This window comes from Andrographis paniculata, unplaced genomic scaffold, assembly GCF_009805555.1.
Source record: "Andrographis paniculata isolate CXL003 unplaced genomic scaffold, ASM980555v1 Contig46END, whole genome shotgun sequence".
Lineage (NCBI taxonomy): Eukaryota > Viridiplantae > Streptophyta > Magnoliopsida > Lamiales > Acanthaceae > Andrographis > Andrographis paniculata.
In genome coordinates, this window is record NW_026137580.1 from 3,584,044 (window position 1) to 3,603,321 (window position 19,278).

The window sequence follows — 19,278 nt, forward strand, 5'->3', positions numbered from 1 at the left end:
ATGCGGCCAATTAATAATAAGAGATATAAATAGGGTTGTGATCCCAGGTCTAGACGCAACAACCATTACGTTCCATATCTCATCGTGGGAGTAACGGCAGAAACCCTAGCGGTTTTCTCAGGAGGGGTTGCGCCATATGCTTAAAGAACACAAAACCCTCAATTGTTAGCAGATCCGAATTCGACTATGCTAATGGAATAAGGTTAGATTTATTTTGCTTTATTTTTATCTCAATTATGATAACACGGTAGATCCCGGGCTTAGGGTTAAATTCCTGACAAGTTCCAACAATTGGTATCAGAGTCTTTCCGTGTTGAATTATGAGATAGTCTATAAGAACCATATGTTTAATGGAAATCAATTTCCTATAATTATATGTTAGAATTTGCTAATTGAAAGCAATTTGCCCATTCGCGGAACATATGCGATGATTTGAATAAATATGTTCTGGTACATGATTACGTAGTCGTGTCTCTATATTGCAATATAAATTGCATGTAACCCAATCCGTACACATCTGTATGTATGTTTGATTATGTGTTAAATACATTAGTTGCGTGTGTTTAATTTACTTTAATTTTATTTATTTATCCACTTATTCTTGGATTTATAAATAATTTTTGGGAATCAGATCAAATTAAATTTGCCTGGATTTTTTTTGTGGCCGATTTATCATAACCGATATGATATACATTGCGTACTGCTATTTGTTTGCAATTAATACATACACGGTCTGTTTGTTCATTTACATCTGGGTGTGTGTTTGTTTATATATTTAATCTTGACGGATTGACATGATATCGAGATGTTTGCATCAGATTTATTTGACTGTAATACAGAAATCACTATTGTCTTGAGAATACGTTTTTTTTTGCTTCTTATTCTTTCAAAAGAAATTGCTTGGGTTATGAGCATTTTATTATGTTTGAATTGCTTGACGCAATGATTCAGTGGAAAAGGTATAACCAATGCACTGTAATGAAATATATATGTGCGGCGTTTGATTGGTTATTCCATTTATTTTATAATTTGTTTTAATGGATAAACATGTTACGTGTGCCGTGCCGATTGTGGAGATATTTGTATTTCCTTCATTGAATTTAGGATATATATACATATGTAAAGGGTTCAATGATATATTGGTTATTTAATTATAGAATTAATGGATCATTCCAAACCGTTAATGGTTTAATTGGAATTATATATGGGATAATTGTATATGTGCAAATCTGGTTGTTTTCATATTTATTCATTCAGTTATTCATATGTACACCATGTCCATTGGTCGAGATTGACATTTATTTGATGTACATGCATTCAATTTGATGATTGTATAATTTATTAATTAATATGCATATACGTGCAGAATTTGTTTATTCATTCATTATTATTGAATTATTTTTATGAAATTCAGATTATTTGCACTAGTCCAGATAATATTTATTTAATTTATTGTTGATTTTATAAAATCAAATTAATTATGATCCATTTGAGGATTAAATTAAATTTGGAATACAATAGCATATATTTTCGACAGTATTTATTTGTGCAAATTCGACTATAAATATTCATTATATTAAATTTATAGTCTCTTTGGGTGGCATATTTTTGCCTATATAATTCCGCTGCATTTACTACTTTCTTGGACTAGATTATTTTAATAAGTCCATAAATTAATTGTTGTTGTTATAGTTTTAATATGTATTGGACATACATATATAATTTATTTAAGGTGAATTGAATTAGCAATAAATAACATAATATATTTTATGAATTGGTTGAAACAGTTATGTTGCCAAAGCAGCCTCTGCTGTGTAAATCAGTTTATTTGGTGTATTAGAAAGTTGTGTGTGACATATAAGGCTGCATATTGACCTAAAGACAACTCAGCCATTAAGTAGTTACATGCATATTTAGTGACATTGAATGTGGTGATAATAATTTAGTTATTTGTGTGTGAACAATAGATCTGTCCAAAGATAGGATGTTGTTTGACACACTATTGTATTGTCAACATTCGATTGTCAAAACAAGTTTATCACTAGTGAGTCAGTAATTTGTCCAACGACATTTGCTGATGTTGCTCGATAACTTGTGATAAGATTGCTAATTTATTTTATAAATTCACATACGAAACATTCAGTAGCTTATAGACATGTGCATTCAATTGCTAATAAACATTCTTTATATTCTATGGAATCAGACCCGTATATATTGAACATAATTCTGATTATAATTTAGTTTAAGAAAATTATAAATTTATTAATAATGCATGCTGCGTTTTGACGGTGAAGATCAAGTATTTGACGTTGCCAAAGTAACCTCTCTTATATAAGTTTTTTCTTGATAACGTAAGTGTTTCTGTGTATTTTAATTCATGTGATTATTCTTCGGCCCAAAGGCAGTCGATAATTGACATAATGAAATATACATCTGCGATAATATGTATGGGATGATTATATGGATTTAACTTATGTGAATAGTAAATCAGTCCAAAGATTGGTTGCTGTTTGACATTACCTTATTATCTGTATATGATTATTGCAACAAGATGACTGCTAGCAATCAATGTTATTGATCCAAAGATTAAACATTGATGTTGCACTTAGTGTCTTGGGATGAGAATGCATTATTATTGAACTTCACTATGAGTCATTTGGTTGCATGAATCTTGACTTGGTATTAAGAGTAGACCAACCAACTCATACGACGAAAAACACTGCATATTAACGTAGTTATTTGATAAGTGGGATATGTCTAACGCCTAAGTCTAATTATCATTAAGAAAAACATTCCATAAATTTTAGGAGTACAATATATGATGATATAGATTCCTTGTCGAAATTAAGAAACGCTTTACCAAAAGCGATAAGGCAAAAATGCGTACTCTTTTAAGAGTCTCATTACCATAAAGTATAACGACAAACATAACATAAGGAATATGTCTACTATTGCTACTAAATTGAGCGCAATTAAGTTAGACATTTCGGAGGACATGTTTGTCCTATTAGTCTTGCTCTTGAAATTAAATTAATTTCAGTTCATAGACACACTTGGGGGTGGATTTTGGTGTAACAACACACATCAGTGTGTCTATGCAATACTACTTTATTGTTGAAATCAATTGATGTTGAAAGATACATATATATGGGTGACGAAAAGAAAGTTCAAGTTGAAGTCATTGATAATTTTAGATTATTATTGAGTACTCATTACTATTTGAATTTGGATGAGACATTTTTTTTTATGGTACCATCTTCAGTCAAAATTTAATTTCGATCTCTATTTTGAACAAATTCAGCTATTATTGTTCATTCGAATATAAAGTTTTGTCTCTTCCAGAATTCAAAATCGATTGGAACTAGTGCATCATTTGATAATAATAATCACCATTTACTTAATAGTCTGACTTCATATCATGAATTAGTTATTGAACATATTCATATAACTTCCACGATTACGGATCCGCTTAATTAGTAAAGAGTTTCCGCATAAGTTCTATAGTGAGCATATTGCTCATATGAGAGTGGAACCATATAAGATACTTCGGTTTAGTGGGAGCTAATTAGTAGTGTCCAAATACTATTAAAGTTACTTTGGTTTACACTGCACAATTCAGTATTCAATGTTTAATATTCAGTGTCCAGTATTCAGTTTTAATTCAGTATTAAGTAGTTCTGAATTAAAGTTAAGGTGGATCAGTTGGAAATAGGCATGTTAAGATCACATTACATGAAATTTCCATGTTGTGCATCCGCACTTGATCGAATCTTAGGTTATATTAGTGTTGTGACTACTGATCGGTCCCATTGCGATAAATGCAGTGACGGCCGCTTTGATCCACATTGACGTGATTTATAGATAAGATTGGTAATATATATTAAGGACCTGATAGCAAAACATTCATGAGCTCATAAGGTTATTCAGTGTACATTTACCCAAGTGGGAGATTGTTGGATTAAAAATCCATTAGTGGGTTAAATGTAACTATTTGGGCTATCAGTCAGATTAAACCTATATTAAGTGATATATAAATTTATTGGGCTTAAATGTATTTAGTAAGTGCGGGCCTCCAATGTGCAGAAACCCGGTAAATTATTAATTGGGTGATGAGGCCAATTAATAATAAGGGATATAAATAGGGTTGTGATCCCAGGTCTAGACGCAACAACCATTACGTTCCATATCTCATCGTGGGAGTAACGGCAGAAACCCTAGCGGTTTGCTCAGGAGGGGTTGCGTCATAGGCTTAAAGAACACAAAACCCTCCATTGTTAGCAGATCCGAATTCGACTATGCTAATGGAATAATGTTAGATTTATTTTGCTTTATTTTTATCTCAATTATGATAACACGGTAGATCCCGGACTTAGGGTTAAATTCCTGACAAGTTCCAATATGTTATCGTCGGATGATACATTCAAAGTTGAACACTACACATTTTTTATTTCAAAGATATTGGTGTTTACTTGATTCTTATATTCTACTATTGCACAATAAACCTCAATGGTGAATTTCATTTAATTGAAATAAAGTTATGATGTCGCTTATATTTTTTATATGAGAAAAACAATATTTTTTTAAAAAAAAAAATTGTACTTTTCGAATTGAAATATAATGAATTAAATATCACAAATACTGTTAACAAACAAAATACATCACTCTCAATAAATTAAAAAGACAATATTTACATTGTTATGAAATTTAGTTATTTGTTGCATAACCAAAACAAAAAATCTAACAATTAAGTTAAGGAAAATAAAAAAATCTAACACTATAAAATTTATAAATAAATATATTTGTATAATTTAGAGATTACATACTCTAAAGCTATGAAAATTTTCATTATCAGATATTGTGATTGTCCTAGTTGTTTTTTCCATCGTCGGTGGTATTTTGTTTATGGTGGTTGATTTTATTTCCTTCACAATAATAAATTTAAAATAAAATTAGAGATCAATTTTATGAGATTGTGAAGAATGATGAAAAAAGTGAATGGAAATGGTGGGATTGAGATTTTACAATAGGATTTATATGTGATGAGATTTATTATGTTTAGGATTTTGAATCCTATCTTACGTTTGGTTCATAAAATTATGTGAGATTTATATTTCTCACATCTTGTTTGTTTTCCATATGAGTTGAAGATTTGAAATTTTATATTCTAAATAACATAATTGTCCTCCAATGAATTTTATTTATTTTGATAAATTAAACCTTTAATTTATTATTAATATAAATTGAAAAAATATCAATAATTTTTTAATAAAATATATAAATTTTACTATATGTTGGGTCGAGTACATGTGCAATTTTAAATTTAAATTTAAAAATTGTAAAAAGAAAATTGGATTTTTCGGATCCATCCGGTCTTACCGAGTATAGTTTTGGTCGGTCCGGTATAATCGAATCCAATTTGGGTCTCGGATCTAACATTATAAATTCGAGACGAATCTCAGTTCCGGTTGAACCGACTCATTGTCATCCCTAAAATTTTATAACTCAAATAAAATTTATAATAAATAATAATTTTAAACAATAAATTTATTAATTTATTTAAAAAAAATGTTGTACCATAAAAAAATAATATAAATTTGATTGAATATATAATTCAAATAATAATTAATTTTAAAATTATTTAATTTTTATTTTATATAAATATATTTATAATATATAATACTCCCTCCGTCCCATATAATATGAGTATATTACTGTAGATACGAGAATTTAGGTAAAATATAATTAGTAAGTAATTAAGAAATGTATTAGTAAAAATAATTATTATTTAGTAAAAATAATTATAGATTAAGATTAAGATAACTAAATATTTTAATTAAGATTAAAAAAATTTAAAATTTAAATTTTAAAATATGATTAAAGTGTATAATTAATTTTTCAAAAAAGGAAAGGACAAATTGTGGGACGGACGAAAATAGAAAATAGAGACAAATTATATGGGACGGAAGGAGTATTTTCTTTTAGGAGGATATAAAAGTAAAAATTAAAATTGCAGGAATAAGATTTAAAAGTAATAGGGGTACCCCTATTAAAAAAAAAAATCTTTCATTTGCAGGATTTTTGACCTCATTTTTATATTCCATTATTTTAAATTTCATCTTTTTTATTTTAACCAAACATGGACTTGATTTTAAAATCCAAATCCCATTAAATACTTGAACCAAAACACTGCTGAAGGGTATTATGATTTTTTTGAAATAGGTAGGGAATGAAAAAGAATAAAATTATAAAAATAGGAAGTAAAGAATAAGATAGTAAATAAGAATTTATAATAAAAAATAGGGATTTTATTGGAAGTTGCCTTAATACATGTTAACGTAATATCTAATAATTTATTTAAATTAAAATTTTTTACTATCAATACTCAAATTCAAACCTCGCCCAAACATATTGTTAAGTTTATTCACTGAATTTTTACTTCAAAATATTAAATCAAATTCTTAATTTTTATTTTTATTTTTTATATTATACTACTAAAAATATCAATTTTATACAAAATATCATATCAATAGCAATTTATATAACATAAAAATATTTAAATTAAGAAAAATCTAACTTCTCAAAATCCAAATCCAAATTTTAAACCTCCAACAAAATGCACAGTCAAACTTTGTTCTTTGATTTTTTTCTTTTAAAAATATTAAATCAAAACTCTTGCTTTTTATTTTTATATTATATTAAAAAATCATTTTACATTAAAAATATCATCTCAATATATATTATATTATATCAAACAATCTAATTAAATTTTTAGAAAAAACTATTATTCAAAATCCAAATTCTGATAAAACACACCCCGTTAGAGTCTATTTACCAATTTTTTCTTTTAAAAATATTCAAATCAAACATATATTTATCATTCTTATATTATACCAAAAATTAATTTCACATTCAAAACATCATATTAATAATATTTATATTAAATTAAAATTTTATTCAACTTATTTCGCAAAACCAAAATCTAAAATCAAATACATTGTTAAAATTGATTAATTATATATTTTTTTAAAAAATATTAAACTTTAAATTATTTTTATTTTTTGAAAAAAAAATTCAGCTACATCCAGCCTAAGTCCTATTTTTCATATCATATCCGAGTGAGTATTCATATTTTGGATCATATTTATTTTCATCTTTACTTTTTTTCTGAAAAACAGCATAATTAAATGAAACAATTAAAAAAGAAATGTGACGTAATTAATTGAGAGAGACGGAAGGAGTACATGTTTATTATATTTTAATTTACTAATTTTTATCAAATATAAAAAGTTATCAAATAAAATAAAGATTAAAATTGCAGCTGTAACTAATGTTAAGTTGTGACAAGCAAGACCTAAAGGGATAGAAAGTTTTTGGCCAGTGTGTTTACTTGTGAAATACTTTTTGTTTTATTTTTTTGATTTTTTTTCAAAAAATATTAAATTAAATATTTATTATATTAAATCATAATTTAATTTTAAATTTAAAATATCGTATCAATATAGATTAATATCATATCAAATAATTATTTAAAATTTTATTATTAGACCAAAAAACAAAGGGTGTATTATTTTAGCAAAAAATATTCAACGTATTTCCAAAAAAATTAATATATATACACTCATTATTTTTAGGCAAAATTATCTTTAATCCAATTTGATTTCGAAACTTAGAGTAAATACTTTATATTTTAAAAATTGTATAACACCTCTTTATACTTAAAAAAATATTGTATGAAACGTCAGCTATGCAAAAAAAATATAAATAAGAAATCATCTATTTATCACACAAAAATCTAAAAAGAGGTTTCATGCAGCATTTTTTTAAAGACAAAGGACAATTTTTTTTTTTTTTTTTTTTTTTTTTAATATTAGGAGTGCCATGCAATTTTCAATGTAAGAAGAACTTAAGCCAAGACCCGACCGAGCTATTTATTTGAGGTTAGATCCAATTATTCGAATATTGTACTCGGGTCCGGTTCGTATTTCAGATATTCTAATTGGGTCTGAATTGGATTTAGAGTTTAGGGCGGACCCCATCTGGACCAGACTCAATTTATAATATTAATAATATATCCACTATATCTATGAAAAAATAATTTCTAACAATATAATTATATTAAAAATATTTTTGAGTTTAATTTATTTATTATTTTATTATAATAATTTTTAATAAAATATATACATTTTAATATGTCAGGTCCGATACATATTTAATTTTAATTAAAATTTAAGAATTGTTAACAAAAATTTGAATTTGTCGAATCCATTAGGTCTTACTGGGTATAGTTCGGGCCGGATCGATATAATCGGGTTCAATTTAAGTCTCGGGTCTAACAATATATATTCGAGTCGGATCTCAATTCCGAATGAACCAGCCCATTTCCATCCCTATGATTTTATCATTCAAATAAAATTTATAATAAATAAATAAATTTTAAACAACAAATTTGTTAATTTTTATTTTTAAAAGATTAATATTATACCATCAAATTTAATATAAATTTAATTAAATATATAATTCAAATAATAATTAATTTTAAAATTATTTAAATTTTATTTTATATAAATATATTTATATAATACTATTATTTTTTATATAGAATGATATATAAATAAAAGTTCAAATTCCATAGAAATAGGAATTTAAAGTAACATGGTACTTCATTATCGAAATCTTTTTTTCATTTTAAGAATTTTGAACTCTTTTTATAAATCTCAATATATTAAGGGTCGTTTGTAAGATTTTGCAAAATTTTTGCTGTTCATTTAATTTTTTACTCCAAAAAATATCAAATCAAACACCTATTTTTCATTTTTTATATTATATTAAAAATCAATTTTACATTAAAAACATCACATCAATACCTATTTATATCACATCATACAACTATTCAAATTCAAAATTTTTACTATTTAAATCTCAACTCAAAATCCAAATCCCCGAACAAACACACCCTAAATTTCATTATTATTATTTTTATTTTTTTAACCAAGATGAATTAATTGGGATTTATAGTATTTATACAATTATTTATACTTTAGATAAAAAATTTACCCTTGAAACAGAAACACCACCATACAAACAAACCCTTTAATCACACAAATAAACAGGAGACCCAAAAAAGTTTAAATTCAAAATCGGGTTGGGGAATGCCAAAAAGAAAGATAAAATAACAATAAAATATAAAAGCCCTGCCGTCGTTCTCACTCCTCACCGGTCCAGTCCACGTCTCGTCTTTCACTCATCGCTCCCTTCCTCCGCTCCGCTCCGCTCCCCTCCGCCCCCGCCCTGCAACTCCTCTCTTTTTGCTTTTGTCTTTGAGGAGAAGGAACCAGGTTTTCTCTCGAAGACCTCACGCAGGCAGGCGTGTTCTTCTCTTCTTGTTCGGGCGAGGTAGGGAGGCATTAAAGGATTTGGGAATTGGACAATATTCGCCACATTACGGATTCGCATCACGTGGTTTTGAATATTCTTACTTATGTTGTATTGAGTCGGAAGATGCGTACAAATTTTGGAGAATTAAGAGCGTACACATTGTAATTGATTGTAGGTTGGGAGTTTTAGTTAATTTGTTGATTTTTTGGTAAAATGGCGGCTTCGTCTTCTAGAGGAAGGAGCAGTTCGCCGTTTGGTTATCGGAAGCCGTCGAGTCCTTACTCATCTACGTCGTCTTCATCTTCGATGATGAATGGTCGATTAATACCGCGCTCAAGCTCAAACTCTGCGTCGCCCTTCGGCATTAGCGGCTCTAGATCCATGGTGCCGCACCAAAGTAGAGGTGATTATTCTCGAAGCCGGACGCCGGTGAGTTATCCGTCGATGGAAGAGCTGGCGGTTGGAGAGCCAACTGAAACTGTGTCAAAATCGGGGGATAGCATTTCGGTGACGATTAGATTTCGACCTATGAGGTGATTATGTATTTAATGTAGATCTGAGTTGCCAAGTTGGTAGGATTTAAGATCTTCCGAATTAGAGAATTGAGAATAGATTTTTGCTTGTGCTGTGGTGACAGTGAAAGGGAATATCAAAGAGGAGATGAGATCACATGGTACGCAGATGGTGATAAAATTGTTCGGAATGAGTATAATCCAATGACTGCATATGGATTTGGTAAGCTTAGTTCTCTCATTATGTTAGAAATCTCGCTGGAACATATGCATGGTTATTATTACCATAATTTGCACCAAGCAAATAGACTTTGAATTATTCATACTCAATTTTGAATTACCCGTACAAGAATTTTAATAATCCGTGCTTTAGGTATGTTGCGCATTTAGTTTATTTGATTTTTGTGCAACAGATAGAGTCTTTGGGCCTAATACAAACACTCAAGAAGTGTATGAAGTTGCTGCACGACCTGTTGTTAAGGCTGCAATGGAAGGAGTAAATGGTACCCCCAACCTGACGCTTCTCTTGATATCTCACATTACAGTTTAAGACTCTACTGAGTGATGGCCAGCATTGCATGCTACTTCCTGTTTATGTAATTATTGTAGAACTCATAAAACCTTGAGAACACTGGCTAAGTTTAGCTATAAATGCTTTTGCAAATTAACACTGGTGAAGTTGATGTGTAGGAACTGTATTTGCTTATGGTGTTACCAGCAGTGGAAAGACATACACTATGCATGTAGGTAACACCCTGGTTATTTTGATTCTCTGTGAACTTTTATCACAATGTATGATTCAGGGGAACAAAGTTATATTTGGCATAATTGAATCCCAAATTGGCAATCGAATTACAATTAGTATTACAATTATTGTCTTGTTGTTGGTGCCAGTCTCATCAATTTCTTTCAAGGAATAAAGTGAGTGTTTTCGTGACAGATGCATGATATCCTTTGTTTAATTTTAATTGGATAGAAACCTCTAGTCTAGTATATAGACCTTCGCTGTGCTATAGTTGCATGTATGCACATCTCAGTATGGTTTATCTAATTTTGTACTGCTGCTGTTTTGTCACTTTTACTTGCCTTGGAGTCTCTAAGTGAAGTAGGCTTCATACCTTGATGACACTATGATGTTGTGCTTATGTGTTCCTCATGGTGTTTTCTACTATTCTTATCAGGGAGATCAAAACTCTCCAGGGGTTATACCATTGGCTATAAAGGATGTTTTCAGTATAATTCAAGATGTAAGTTTGCTTGTATGAAATTCAGATGAGGGTTGTGAACCTTTCAGTTGACATATGGCTGTACTTTGGCTTATTCCTTCATACTTTTGTCCAATTGTGTATTTATACTACAAAGCCTGAGATTGCTGATTTTCTGTGATTTTCCTTTCAGACTCCAGGCCGTGAATTCCTACTTCGTGTGTCATATCTTGAAATCTACAATGAGGTTAGTAGAATTTTATCACATAATATCAATTGTTGAGTAATTTCTGAATATTTTAAGATTTTTTTTTTTTTTTTTATTTAGGGTGTGTTTGGTTGGGGGTTTGAATTTTGAGTTGAAATTTGAATAGTAAAATTTTTGAATTGTAATAGTTCTATGATTTGAAATAAATAGGTATTGATGTGATGTTTTAAATGTAAAATTAATTTTTAGTATAATATAAAAAATAAAAAATAGATGTTTGATTTGATGTTTTTTGGGGGAAAAATTTGGATGAATAGTAAGATTTTTCCGAAATCCTTCAAACGAACGCATCCTTAGTACATTGACTATAGGTCTTACAAAAGTTGTTTATTGCTTGCAAAGTTCATATAAGGAATTTTTTTTACAGCCTTTCTATTTTTCCATTGTTGTCAATTTAATCTCTGAATTAAAACTTCAATTTTAGCATGCTCTGTGATTGATATATCATTTTCACCTTTTGTTGTCAGGTGATTAATGACTTGCTGGATCCAACAGGACAGAATTTGCGTGTGAGGGAGGATGCACAGGTCATTGTTGTTCTATGTGGTTCTTTTTGCATGCCATTTTCTTTGATCAGCATATTCCAAATATTTCATTGATTCCTAAACAATTAAGGGACATGACTAGAACTCTATTTGTTTTAATCATAAAATGAGTGATTTATATTTATTTGAAACTGTTCTAGTGCATTACTTTATGTAGATTGATATGTAGGTTGAGCCTTTATCCACACTTTCATAAGTTTGCATTGTCCAACAACTTTGCATTTGTTTAATTAGCAGCTTTTATTCTTCATTTTTTTCGATTATATTCTATTCTTGCTTATTTTTCCTTGCTAAATATGGATAGGGAACTTATGTTGAGGGCATAAAGGAAGAGGTTGTTTTGTCCCCTGGACATGCCCTTTCATTTATTGCTGCCGGAGAAGGTGAGATTATCTTAGTTGCAGGTACCAAGTCTCATGTAGAGTGACATTATTACAATTGATGAATTTGGTTTTACTATCAATGGCAGAGCATCGACACGTTGGGTCAAATAATTTTAACCTATTCAGCAGCCGTAGCCATACAATATTCACATTGGTACGTTCTGTTTGGAGCAATACCGGAGCTTTAATACTAACTTTGAACTTACAAATATATGCATCTGCATGTGCGATCAGTTTATTGAACTTAGATTGCTCGCTGTTACTCCTTTGAATGCATAATTGACTTAAACCATTAACTCTAGTTTTAAGGTGATATTAGTATACATTTGAACCAGTGAACAAAGGGAAATACAGATCTTTCCATGACCTAATTTTTGCATTGATTGATTGTTTAAGGTTGAATCAAGGGTTTTTGGATCTATATGGAAACTTTTATTTAGTGAAAAATTGTCAGAAACACACACTGAATGGGCAGCAGAAGGAAATTGCACTGGTTTTTGAATATTTAGAATAGATTACTGAATGGAATCACAAAATTCCAGTGGCAATGCTTCGTTAATATTAAATCAGAATTCTGCTGTACTGTCTATTGCTTAACATCCCTCTATTGGCATGTCTACTTCTATTTGGAAAATTTTCTGACTACTGTGTATTTACATCCTTCCTTTTCCCCTTAGTACAGATTTTTTATTATTTCATTATGTGTTTCTTGGATTGGTGCATGTTTCTTTTGTTTCTCCTGTTGTTTTTTGCATTCTGATCTATCTAATTTTTATTTGTGTGCAACCCAATTGTTAAATGCTCGTGCTGGTGGTCCCAGATGATTGAAAGTAGTGCACATGGTGATGATTATGATGGTGTGATATTCTCACAGTTGGTATGTGTATCTTTTCGTCATTTAGAATATAAAAGAGTATATTCATTCTAAACTAGACAGATTTACATTACTATCCCATGCATAACAGTTTTTTTTTTTCACTGATCCCTAGTCATTTTTGTGCAGAACTTAATTGATTTAGCGGGATCTGAAAGCTCTAAAACTGAAACAACTGGTTTAAGGAGAAAGGAAGGATCTTACATCAATAAAAGTCTTCTGACACTTGGAACAGTTCGTATATAAATTTACTTTTCCTTGTTAAACTCCAGTAGTTGAATTTTCCTTGTTTTCTCTCTTTATCTTATGTTTTTTTAATCCTACCAGTACTATGTACGTTTTCCTTACGATGTGAATACTTACAGAGGTTCCTTTTAGCCAAGCTGTTCTGCTAGTACATAATTTTGGCATCAAAATATTATTTCTGCTCTGATTTGTAACCATTTAAAATAGGCTATTGTTATATACTATTCCTAATCCAGGTCTGATGCTTTGCAATTTTCTTCAATTCAAAGGTAATAGGAAAACTTAGTGAAGGCAAGGCATCCCATGTTCCTTACCGAGATTCAAAGCTTACCCGACTTCTACAGTCCTCACTAAGTGGGCGTGGTCATGTTTCGGTGAGCATGATTACACATAATATTTGAAGCAATGTTCTCCTTCGTTCTCAATCTATTTATATTATTCTCTTGCTGATCAAAGTCTTGTTATCTGTCATCCTCTCTTTACAACCTCCTCCTCCCACATTTCTTTCTCTGCATCGGTGCAGTGTGAGTTCAACAAATTTTTTTTCTCTGTTTCTGCAGCTTATATGTACAGTTACTCCTGCATCTAGCAATACAGAAGAAACCCACAACACCTTGAAATTTGCCAGCAGGGCAAAACGTGTTGAAATATATGCCTCCCGCAATAGGGTGAGCTTGAAATCATGGATGCTTCAATGTTGGTGCACATTTTTATCAAAGAAATAATATATTGTTACATATTTCATTTTCAGATCATTGATGAAAAATCGTTGATTAAGAAGTATCAAAAAGAAATATCATGTCTCAAAGAAGAGCTCAATCAACTTAGGAGGGGAATGCTTGTCGGTGTCAACCATGAGGAAATTATGGTCTTAAAGCAGCAGGTATCTGTAACTCTTACTTTCAAATGGCCATCTAGTTGCTTGCGATGGGTTTCCAGGGTGCACCTCATAATTGGTGGTTTGGTTTCCTAATAATTTATTTATACGTGTGGAACTACTAAGCTCATGATTATTTTTGCTGCATATATTTGTTATGTGTAGTTGGAAGAAGGGCAATTCAAAATGCAATCAAGATTGGAGGAGGAAGAAGAAGCCAAGGCTGCTTTAATGAGCAGAATTCAAAGGCTAACCAAATTAATACTTGTTTCGTCTAAAAATACATTACCAGGATATATGAATGACACACCATCTCGTCAACGGATTCATTCTGCGTCTGAGGATGGCGTAAGTTTTTCATTATTTACTTATAAATATATTAAAGAAGCATTTAAACAGTTGTCCTCACTTCTCTGCATGAATTATTTTTCATTGCTTTAAAGTTGGACTTTAATATAGCTGTTTAAGCTAAAGATATCATTGGTCATTGGTATGTAATTTTTGTTATCAATGGGGCTAGCAAAAATTTACCATGATATTTGCAACTTTGCCAATTTGTTCATAATAGACACGACTTTCATGATTCTGTGAATCAGTGCTTCCTACTCTCCCAGTACATCAACTATTGTCAACTGTTTAGTCACCATTTACTGTTTTCTCTAACAGAAGTTGGATGTTCTGCGGGATAGTTCTGTAAAACTCAATGACGAAAATCAGAAAGAGTCTTCTCCATCTTCTGCTTTAACCATCACATCTGATGCACACGAGTTTAAACACATAAGATCTTTCAACAAATGGACTGATGATATATCGCAAGCTGGCAGCACCATGACTGAGACAACTCATGTGGGCGAACTAAGTGGTTCTTCCATTGTGTCAAAGCTGCCCATGGTATGCTCTCACCTGTCTTGTTAATTGATTGGTGATTCTTTCAGTGTTGCCTGATATAATTTAGAGATGTTAGCTAATAATGGTATCAAAACACAAAGCACCGGAAAGCTTTGAGATGAGTTGATCTAGTTCATTATTCACTTTGAGGATCTTGTGTTTTCATGTTGAACGTGTTTTCCGATCATATGAATTTTTTTTTGAAGCCCTTGGTCTTTAATACTGCCTCTGTCCACAATATTTAAGCTTGTTTGCATGGGCATGGAGACTAAGAAATAATATTATTTTAATATAAAAGTGGGTTAGGAAAAATGTAAAGTATGAGTATTATGAGAAATCTATTAAATAGTTAATAAATAAGTAATGGGGTAAGTTAAAATAAAATTGTGAAAAATTGGTTATTATTTATTAAAAGTAGGGGTAATAAAATGATAGTGAATAACGTGTTTTGCAATAAAATAAATAGATTGTGCATAAGTTCAACGGACAATTAAAAAGAAGTAACCTAATATAATTATCGCTGACGGAAGGAGTAACAATTTTTTAATTGAAAATCTTGTCAATGCGTGATTTTGTTGCTTTCATGGTGGTTTTAGGATGGAGTAACTATGTCAGATGAAATGGACCTGCTTGTTGAGCAAGTTAAGATGCTTGCTGGAGAGATTGCATTCAACTCTAGTACTCTAAAGCGGCTGGTTGAGCAGTCTGTTAATGACCCTGAAAGTTTCAAGACGCAGGTAATTTGCAATTGCTATATAAATCATTATATTGCCTGTCTTTCTTTTTTACCCTATAAGTTGATGGTCCTTGATTTCCTTAATTGCTATGAGTACCCTCCTTGAAAACAGACTCTTTTAGCCTATGACTTGTTTAGTATCAACATGACCTTCATGATCCATCTTAGGTTTTGTTGATCGTTGATCTTATTATTTACAGATTCAAAGCTTGGAACATGAAATCCATGAAAAGAGAACTCAGATGAGAATATTAGAACAGCGAATAGTTGAGAGTGGTGAAGCTTCAGTTGCCAATGCATCTATGGTTGAAATGCAGCAGGTCATCCCCATTTCATTTAACAAATCATGCTGCTAATCTTTTTACTGGATACTTGAAAGAAACGTTAATACCTACTTGAAAGTTATTATTCTTGCCTTTCTTGTGCAGATGGTCATGAAATTAACAGCACAATGTAGTGAGAAAGGCTTTGAGCTTGAGGTGTCTATTTTTCACTTTTCCTTTTTCTGGACACTCTTCTAATTGACTATTGTGTATTTATAAGGCTATTATCTTGCATCTACAATTGCTTTTCTTACACTATACTATCTTTTTCTGTTTTCATCGATTGTACTTATGGAATTTGTTAAACGTTCATCTTGTAATGCAGATTAAAACTGCGGATAACCGTGTTCTTCAGGATCAGCTACAGAACAAGGTCAAATAACATAAATTTTCATGATAATTTACATCTAATTTTTACTGATGTTTTAGTTTTCATTACTGTCAGTGTGCTGAAAACAAAGAATTGCAAGAGAAAATCTTCCACCTGGAGCAGCAACTAGCTTCAGTTTCCAGTGACAAGATTCCATCTGAAGTCCATATGTCCGATGAATATAAGGAGTTGAGAAGAAGGATGCAGTCAATGGTAAATACTTTCTTTTTCATTTTACTACTACATTACTCTATGGTAATAGTTCAAGCTTCTTCGCACCACAAAGGAGAGGCTTAATAGCCAGTTGTAGTATCCTATCATCTTGGCCAGTGGACCAGTGCGAGTCTTTACTCTGTCATACTTTTCCATATGAGGCTAGGTGACTACCTTTGAATTTAAGATGGGCTTTATCAGGAAATTTTATACTTTTCTTCTTATGATTGGAGAACAGGCAGAATTTGTTTACCAACTTATAAAAATTATGGTGCAAAGTCAAAGGTGGATACTTTCGGTGCTTTGTAAAAGCGAAGATACCTTGACACTTTTTTAATTGTGGATAAGGTGCAAACTACACAAAGTTGAAAGATTCTGAATCTAATTGCTTCCTTTTCTACTTTAATCAGGAAATTGACAGTGAGAAAATGAAGCTAGAACATGTTCAAACTGTGGAGGAGAATAGTGGTTTACGTGTACAAAACCAGAAACTATCGGAGGAAGCTTCTTATGCTAAAGAACTAGCTTCTGCTGCTGCTGTAGAGCTAAAAAATTTAGCTGGTGAAGTTACCAAGTTGTCATTACAAAATGCCAAATTAGAAAAAGAATTACAGGCTGCTCGGGAGTTGAGCTCCAAAAATTCCAGCTTTCCCGTTGGAAACAGTGGTAGTCGCAGGCACTCAGAGATCCAGAAGGGCGGTCGTAGAAGCCGGGCTTCTAGCCGATCAAATGATGATTTTGACTCATGGAATTTGGATTCAGATGATTTGAAATTGGAGTTACAGGCTCGGAAACAACGGGAGGCCACTCTGGAGGCTGCGTTGGCTGAGAAAGAAATTTTGGAGGATGAATACCTCAAAAAGATTGAAGAAGCCAAGAAGAGGGAGGCTTCCTTAGAGAATGATCTTGCAAACATGTGGGTGCTTGTTGCTCAGTTAAAGAAAGACGGAAATGAGCAGAAGATGAACAGCAGCGTCAATGAGGAGAGGGAACACATAAGTGCTGCTCCTGGTGATGGTGAAAAGGACCGAGCCCTCGGAGATCATGCCACACCGACTTCAAACACTACCAAGGAAGAACCTCTGGTTGTTCGCTTGAAGGTAAATTATCTATCATTTAACAATTGTACTTGTAACTCTATTTTCTGTTTATTACAAAATCATATTCACCTCTAGACTAGACTCTTTGATTGCTATTGGTTGTCATTGCTTGTTTGTTTGGGTTTAAGGTTTATTAGTTTGCATTATTACTATTGTATCTTAAATCTTGTTTGCTAGGATTCTCTGACATAGCTTCATTTCAAAATCAAAACAGAGGCAGAGTAGTATGTGCATGTGACGGTTAAACCGCTATGTTAATCTGGCCAAAACAAGTAACTGTCTAGTCAAATGGGTTGTGTGTTGTTTCAGGCTCGAATGCAGGAGATGAAGGAGAAAGAACTCAAGTATAATACTGGGAATGGAGATGTGAATTCTCATGTATGTAAAGTGTGTTTTGAATCCCCTACAGCTGCAATGCTTCTTCCATGTCGTCATTTTAGTTGTAAGTTCCATTGCATTTCAACACTAGTCCTAAGAAACCAGTACTGTGTACGAGTTTTGATTATTATTATTATTATTTGTGGTTTTAATTTGCAGTATGCAAGTCATGTTCGTTGGCATGTTCAGAATGCCCCCTCTGCCGTACAAAGATTGAAGATAGGATTTTTGCCTTCACTTGACTTTGGAGACAGTTGTTAAGGTGAGTAAGAGATGTTGCAGTTTCAGACCACAATAATAATAATATTAATAGTGATGATGATAGTCAATAGATGTGATTGTTACTAATCAATCCTAAGTTGCTACTACCGTTTAATTGTTTGTTTGCAGGTGCTGGTGCTGGTGCTGGAGTGGGCAATCAATCCCTTTTATGTACCTACTGCTTGATTGATAATTACAAGTTGGCCGGCAGGCAGGTTCCATTCTTTTGATTTACCACCAAAACTAAAGTAATCTAAACTGTATGTAAACAAACACTACACACTTGTACACCTACCACATTCATTCGCCCATGCCTTATTTCTATTTCTCTTCCCCAAAAAGGACATTATTAGTATTATTATCTAATCTCATTTGTCCTTTGAAGGAGAGAAACAGCATCAATCTATCACTCATATCTACATCTGAGACTCACATACAACATGTGTCTGCTCTGCTCTGCTCCTGTCAAGTTTTAATCAAAGAAACAATTGTTCATTCCTAAATCATTTCCAGTTAATTAGTTTACGCTTCCTATCTTCATTTCCAGTTAGTTCACTCGGCACTAGTAATATGAGTGTTTGTTTTTGTTGGTGGATTGGAAAAAAAGAAAAAGAAAAAGAAAAAATGTCCCTCTTATTTTGGGTGTTTTAAAGGTGAATTTGAGCTCCTTTTGCATATAATTTGACATAGCACTGCCAATTTAAGTGTATGTTTACATATACGT

At 31.4% G+C, this 19,278-nt stretch overlaps 1 protein-coding gene across 1 annotated transcript; it reads left to right on the top strand.

Annotated features, from left to right (window-relative positions):
• Positions 1 to 9,173: 9,173 nt before the first annotated feature.
• Positions 9,174 to 18,880, top strand: LOC127252546 (kinesin-like protein KIN-7D, mitochondrial). The gene is made up of 25 exons (XM_051276763.1): positions 9,174 to 9,908; positions 10,013 to 10,110; positions 10,301 to 10,390; positions 10,578 to 10,630; positions 11,069 to 11,134; positions 11,286 to 11,339; positions 11,828 to 11,887; positions 12,210 to 12,288; positions 12,375 to 12,442; positions 13,109 to 13,165; positions 13,292 to 13,396; positions 13,678 to 13,782; positions 13,969 to 14,076; positions 14,160 to 14,291; positions 14,451 to 14,633; positions 14,952 to 15,176; positions 15,770 to 15,910; positions 16,110 to 16,229; positions 16,338 to 16,388; positions 16,558 to 16,605; positions 16,678 to 16,815; positions 17,226 to 17,915; positions 18,225 to 18,357; positions 18,453 to 18,555; positions 18,684 to 18,880. The coding sequence occupies exons 1-24, from the start codon at positions 9,589 to 9,591 to the stop codon at positions 18,533 to 18,535; spliced, it is 3,207 nt and encodes a 1,068-aa protein (XP_051132720.1). The 5' UTR covers positions 9,174 to 9,588; the 3' UTR covers positions 18,536 to 18,555; positions 18,684 to 18,880.
• Positions 18,881 to 19,278: the final 398 nt, after the last annotated feature.